Source organism: Loa loa, assembly GCF_000183805.2.
Source record: "Loa loa unplaced genomic scaffold supercont3.843, whole genome shotgun sequence".
Lineage (NCBI taxonomy): Eukaryota > Metazoa > Nematoda > Chromadorea > Rhabditida > Onchocercidae > Loa > Loa loa.
The window spans coordinates 4,114-10,170 of record NW_018109023.1 but is presented as its reverse complement, the minus strand read 5'-3'; the positions used below and the strand labels follow the sequence as shown (position 1 = coordinate 10,170).

Below are 6,057 nucleotides of genomic sequence, written 5' to 3'. Positions count from 1 at the left end.
AAAAAAAGAATTATTTTATTGACTTTTTAATGTCTATTTATATTTTAATTTATTATTTTGACAATTTAATAGTGCTGTAAATAAATAATTTAAACTTTCATTTAAAAACTTGTTAACTGATTTATTTACAAAAGTAATTGCTGAATTAATTTCTCGAATTTTTACCTAATATTATTTATTATTCTTTCTTTCTTTTTATTGTTATAATTATTATTACTATTATTTTTGTTATTATCATTATTAATTATATATTATTGTTATAATTATCAACATTATTAAATGAAATATTATTACTAATCATCACTTTTGATGATGCAAAAATATATCTATCATATGATTGATTGATTTCAACCATAATTCTAAATAGTTTGAGCAACGTCGTAGTAAATTATGTATTACTAATTGCTGCTACAATAAGCATCAGATTTCATACAACAATGACATTCCAATAAATGTTGTATTGCTAATTACTGCTACAATAAGCCCATTTTTTCCCATTTAATTTTATACTTTACAAAAATATTTTTTTTTTTAAAATCTAAAAGAAAAAAAAAAAATTGATTACAATATTCTGTCGTAGCAATATATCATCAAGGTTATTCATCATTCTTTCTAACATGCAACACTATCCTTGTCAAATGAGAAATGATGGTGTTAATAAAAATGAAAAAAAAAAAAAATGATTTTTACGAGAATATTATGCAATTTTAATATATTCATAATTCATAAATCATTAATTAACCTTTCAGGAATATAAAACCTAAAATTAACTAACCTAAAATGATACTATTATTTATCTTATCATATTTATTATTGAATAATATGATTGTTATTAATGGTAATGATATTCATGCACGACAACGTCGTAGTAATATTCCGTGTGGTGCAAGTTTTACGCCATGTTCACGTACAGCACTTGCATTTGGCCTACCATCAAATATCGTCAGTAAGATTTTTTGCATTATTCATTTTTTTTCAATTTTTCTTTTTCTTCATTAAAATAATTTTCAAAGTTGAAAAAAATCACTTAAACTAATAAAAGAAATTTAATTCTTTTTGATGGATTTTTTTTTTTTTTGGCTTTTTTAATCATTTAAAATATTATCAAAAATATTAGCAATAATATTGAAGAAGAAAAAAAAAACAAGTCGATAAAAATATGAATATAATTATTTCGTATGAAATTTTTTCACTCATTTTTTAAATCATTTTGTACGAATAAATGTTTAGCAATTTTAATTCATACCGTAATATAAACATATCATAATTCATACCGTAATATAAACATCTATAAATATAAACATCTAAATATAAACATCTAAAAATCAATTAATTGGTTTATATTTTAAGTACTGTATATTTCCAGTATACAGTGGTACAAGACTTGATCCCATCATTTTATTTATGATATGATAAGCATCCAATCAATAATCAATAGCAATAATTCTGAAAAAAATATTGATATAGAAATTGAAAGTTATTTATTTATTTTTCCTTTTTTTCTTGGTTTCGAAAAAGTTATAACGTGTGGAAAATTTCATCCGCTAATCGATTATTTGTTGATCAAATTTTCACAGTAAATTCAAATTTAAATTAAAAATTTAGTTAATTAATCAATTAATTAATGTCGGTTAATTGTTGATTAATTGCAGATGAAGACGAAACACAACCACAACGACATTCATCCAAAATTAAAGGACGTTACACTGATATCAAGAAATTAATCAGTCGTCAAAGTATTATCAATGCTATGAAGGAAGCAAAGGATGAAATTGATATACTCTTCAATCAAACTGAAATTAACATTTTCAAAAGCATAAATGGTATAATTTCCAACAAATAAGAGGAAAATATGCTACTTTTTTCTTTCAAATCAAAATTTGAAATCAATTTTTGGCTTTTTGATTAAATAAATCTTGTTTCAGCTTTTTTTTCCGAATCAAAATTTGAAAATAATTGCTAATTTTTTAATTGAATTTAATCAAATACTGAAGCAATGATCAAATGAGATAACAATAATATGGAGAAATTTGATAAAAAATAATTTGCATTATCATATAGCATAGTGTCAAGAATCGAGGCTTATCATAATATACTTTGTAAAATTCATTTAAATATTCAATATTCAATGATATTTAAATGAATTATTTAATTTAAAATTGTAGCTTTTGATGGTGAACCATCGGAGATAACATGGAATATGATAAATAAAATTGATCGTTATGCTAAAAAACTTTCTTATTCATCACAAATTTCCATTGCTGCAACCGAAAAATTATACAAGTATGCATCATTTAATATTTATTTTTAAATTTCATTTTTGATTTTAAATATTTACATTTAATTAATTTAAATCTTTGATGAAATAAAAATTCTTACATTTTATTGCATTAATTAGATGATCTTTTCATTAACCGAACAATAATTTTAGTTCTGGTCTTACATCAGAACAAATTTTTTATGGATTACCAACAATGGATCTTAGTGATACGGTAATAAGTAGCATATGTCCAGTAAATTTGATCACAGAATGTCCAATAAGTGAATATCGTACATATTCTGGACATTGTAATAATGTTAATAATCCATTATGGGGTGCATCATCTGAACCAATGCAACGTTTCCTGAAGCCAACTTATGCTAACAGTAAGCAATCATAAAATAATTTCATTAAATCTTTTTCAATGATAATATCACTAACTGATTTATCAAAATATTTGATATCATTAATGAATTCATTTCATTATCATTCCACAATTTATGCAATATTTTAATCAAAAAATGTATTTTATTTTATTTTACTATCTAAATTATATTTTTCGAAATTTAAACTATTCAAAAGAAATCATACAATAAATTTATTAAAACAAAAAAAAAAATCCTAAAATTAATAACCACTTTATTATATTTTATTAATTTGCAATTATTTTATTATAGAAATTTCAAAACCACGTATTTCAATTAATGGTTTAACACTTCCAAATGCGCGACAAATATCACATAATATTATCAGTGAACCAACTGATCGACATACCTTATGTTCAATGATGATTGCACAATGGGCAATGTTTATCCATGAAGATATCAGTCATACTGGTATTACCACTCTTTATGAAGGTATCATTAATTAATCAAAATGATAAAAAGGAAAAAATTTTAGAAATGAAAAAATACAAAAAATTTTTAACAAATATAATAATAGCAGTTCAATTAAAATGCAACGTCAAATTTTATTAAACTTAAAAACCAAATTTTAATAATTACTCGAAAAATTCGTTATATGTAATACTAATTTTAACTTAATTTTTCTTCTTTTTTTTTCAATATTTTATTTGAAAATATTTTAAGGCAAAAAATGGAAGCAATGAATTTTTCAAAAAAAATAAAAAAGCAAAAAAATTTTATGGCCATTCATTCAATATAAATATTTTTACTTACAATAAAATTTTTTCAAAAATCAAAAAAAAAAAAATTTTCCGAAAAAAATTAACATGTTTTTTTTTTCTTCCTGATAAAATTTTAGGTGATAAATCAAAATCATTATTATGCTGTAACAAGAAATACATTCATCCAGATTGTTATCCAATTGAAGTGAATGAAAATGATACAACTTATTCAAGTAATTTTTAAATGTAATTAAAGGAAAAAATAAAATATTCTTGAAGGCTTATTTTAATAAACAATATTAGCACTATTTGCATATTTTAGAATTTAAATTTTTAATTTTTACTAAATATTATTTGTCTATTTGATCTATTCCTGAATGATTCTATGAAATTTTAACCTTTTTTTCTTTTTTATTATTGTTATTTTTTGAAAAATTTTGAACAATTTCAATTAATTGTTACAGAATTAACACAATGCTTACCATATGTACGAACAGCAACATTACCACGAGAAAATTGTTCACTTGGTCCACGGGAGCAAATTAATCAAGTGACATCATATTTGGATGCTAGTCATATATATGGTAGTAATATGGAACGTGTTAATAAACTTCGTGCATATCGAAATGGTTTGTGATAATTAATTATTTATTATTTCGATTATATTTTTAATGAAATATATGCAACAAAAAATTGTGAAAATATAGCATAAATTTAAATAAATTGTTTTATTTATTTATTTATTTTTTCTAAACATACATAAAAAAATCTTCTTAACATTAAGCTAAATAAAAATTTAATTAAGTTAAATAATTAAAATTGAGGTGTATATATATATTAAGCTAATTATCATTAATATATTTAAATGTTTACATGAATATAATAATTGTTTTTTTTTTTTTTTATTTTTGGAGGGAGGAGGGAAGAGATTAAAATTGTAATAAAAAAGAAAAATATGTAATTTTTCTTTTTTCTAAATAAAAATAATAATTTCAGGTTTTTTACTAACACAACAAAATTCACGTTATCATAGTTTATTAAGAAATACAAATGATGGTACATGTACGAGTAATCGAAGTTCACAACGATGTTTCTTGTCGGGTGGTGAATTTACAAATTTATTTCCCACACAAACTGCATTACATACAATTTGGTTGCGTCAACACAATAATATTGCTAAACAATTAAAAGTTAGCAATATTTTATTTAAAAAAAAGAAAAAAAATTAAAGGGCTTAAAAAAAATGAAATATATAAAATGATTAATTAATTTTAATAGGAAAAGAAAGCAATGATAGTATTTGATAAATTAATTTGAAATTAAATTTGATTATTTTTTTTTACTAATTTACAATCTTAAAATAATAACATAATATTGTTAAAAAGTTAATCAGAATTTAATTATTTAATTAATCAAAATATTTTTGCCGAATTATTTTTATTTCTAATCTCAATCCTTTTTTTTTTTTTTTTTCTTGGCATCATTTTAAATGTTAATTTCAATTAAAATATCATTTATTGTTTTATCCTTTTTTTTTTTTTAATTATAAATTTTAGTCTATAAACATTGATTGGGATGATGAGAAATTATTTCAAGAATCACGTCGAATTGTTATTGCACAAATTCAACATATTACTTACAATGAATTTTTACCAATTATTGTTGGCAAAAATAAATTACGACAGTATGGCATTAAATTACAATATAATGATTATGATAGTGATTATGATTTGGTAAATTAAATTTACAAATATTTTTAATAAATTCTACAATTTCTCAAATTTTAAAATTTACTTCTTTTTCCCATTTTTAAATTAACCTCACATCATATAATAATATATTTTTGATTGTAAATAATATTTAATAATAAATTATTGATTAACTGAATTACAAAAAAGAAAAGAAAAGAAAAACATATAGATAATGTTTAATAATAAGTTATTAATTACAATTATATTATAGAAAATAGATGCAACAGCATTAAATGAATATGCATCCGCGGTTGGATTATTCTATTATTCACTCTTCCCTGATCAAATGTCTTTTTATGAAAGCAATGAAGGTGATCGAAAAATCGAGAAATCTTGGAGTGAACTTCTCAATAATCCAGGATTACTTTATGGTGGTAAATTGGATACCATTCTAAGGTGTTGCATTATTTGTTTGCTTAAAAAAAAGAATAAATTTACATTATTTGTTTACTTTTATCAATATCATTGTTATTTTAGTGTTAATTTTATAATTAAATTAAAAAAATCGATTAGTCAGATAATTTTGAAATTCAATGAAACAAAATGAAAGTTTTATCAGTTAAATTTAACCTCTACAATTAGTAAAATCGATTATTATGGCTAACCAATTGTTAATCAATTGTATTATTAGCGAAAAACTTAATTTCCAATTTTCAAAACTATCATAATCATAACTTTTCCACTCAAATGAATTATTATTATTATTGTTATTATTATTATTATCATTATTATTATTATTATTATTATTATTATTATTATTATTATTATTATTATTATTATTATTATTATTATTATTATTATTATTATTATTATTATTATTATTATTATTATTATTATTATTATTATTATTATTATTATTATTAATTATTATTATTATTATTATTATTATTATTATTATTATTATTATTATTATTATTATT

General features: G+C 20.7%; 1 protein-coding gene across 1 annotated transcript; it reads left to right on the top strand.

Annotated features, from left to right (window-relative positions):
* Positions 1-822: 822 nt before the first annotated feature.
* LOAG_11847 (hypothetical protein) lies at positions 823-5,628 on the top strand (the record flags this gene model as incomplete). The annotated part of the gene is made up of 11 exons (XM_020448432.1): positions 823-946; positions 1,653-1,823; positions 2,166-2,283; positions 2,432-2,646; positions 2,938-3,117; positions 3,524-3,619; positions 3,851-4,015; positions 4,383-4,576; positions 4,943-5,119; positions 5,349-5,511; positions 5,615-5,628. 11 exons carry the CDS (start codon positions 823-825, stop codon positions 5,626-5,628), a joined length of 1,617 nt encoding a protein of 538 aa, XP_020301424.1.
* Between the last annotated feature and the right edge of the window lie 429 nt (positions 5,629-6,057).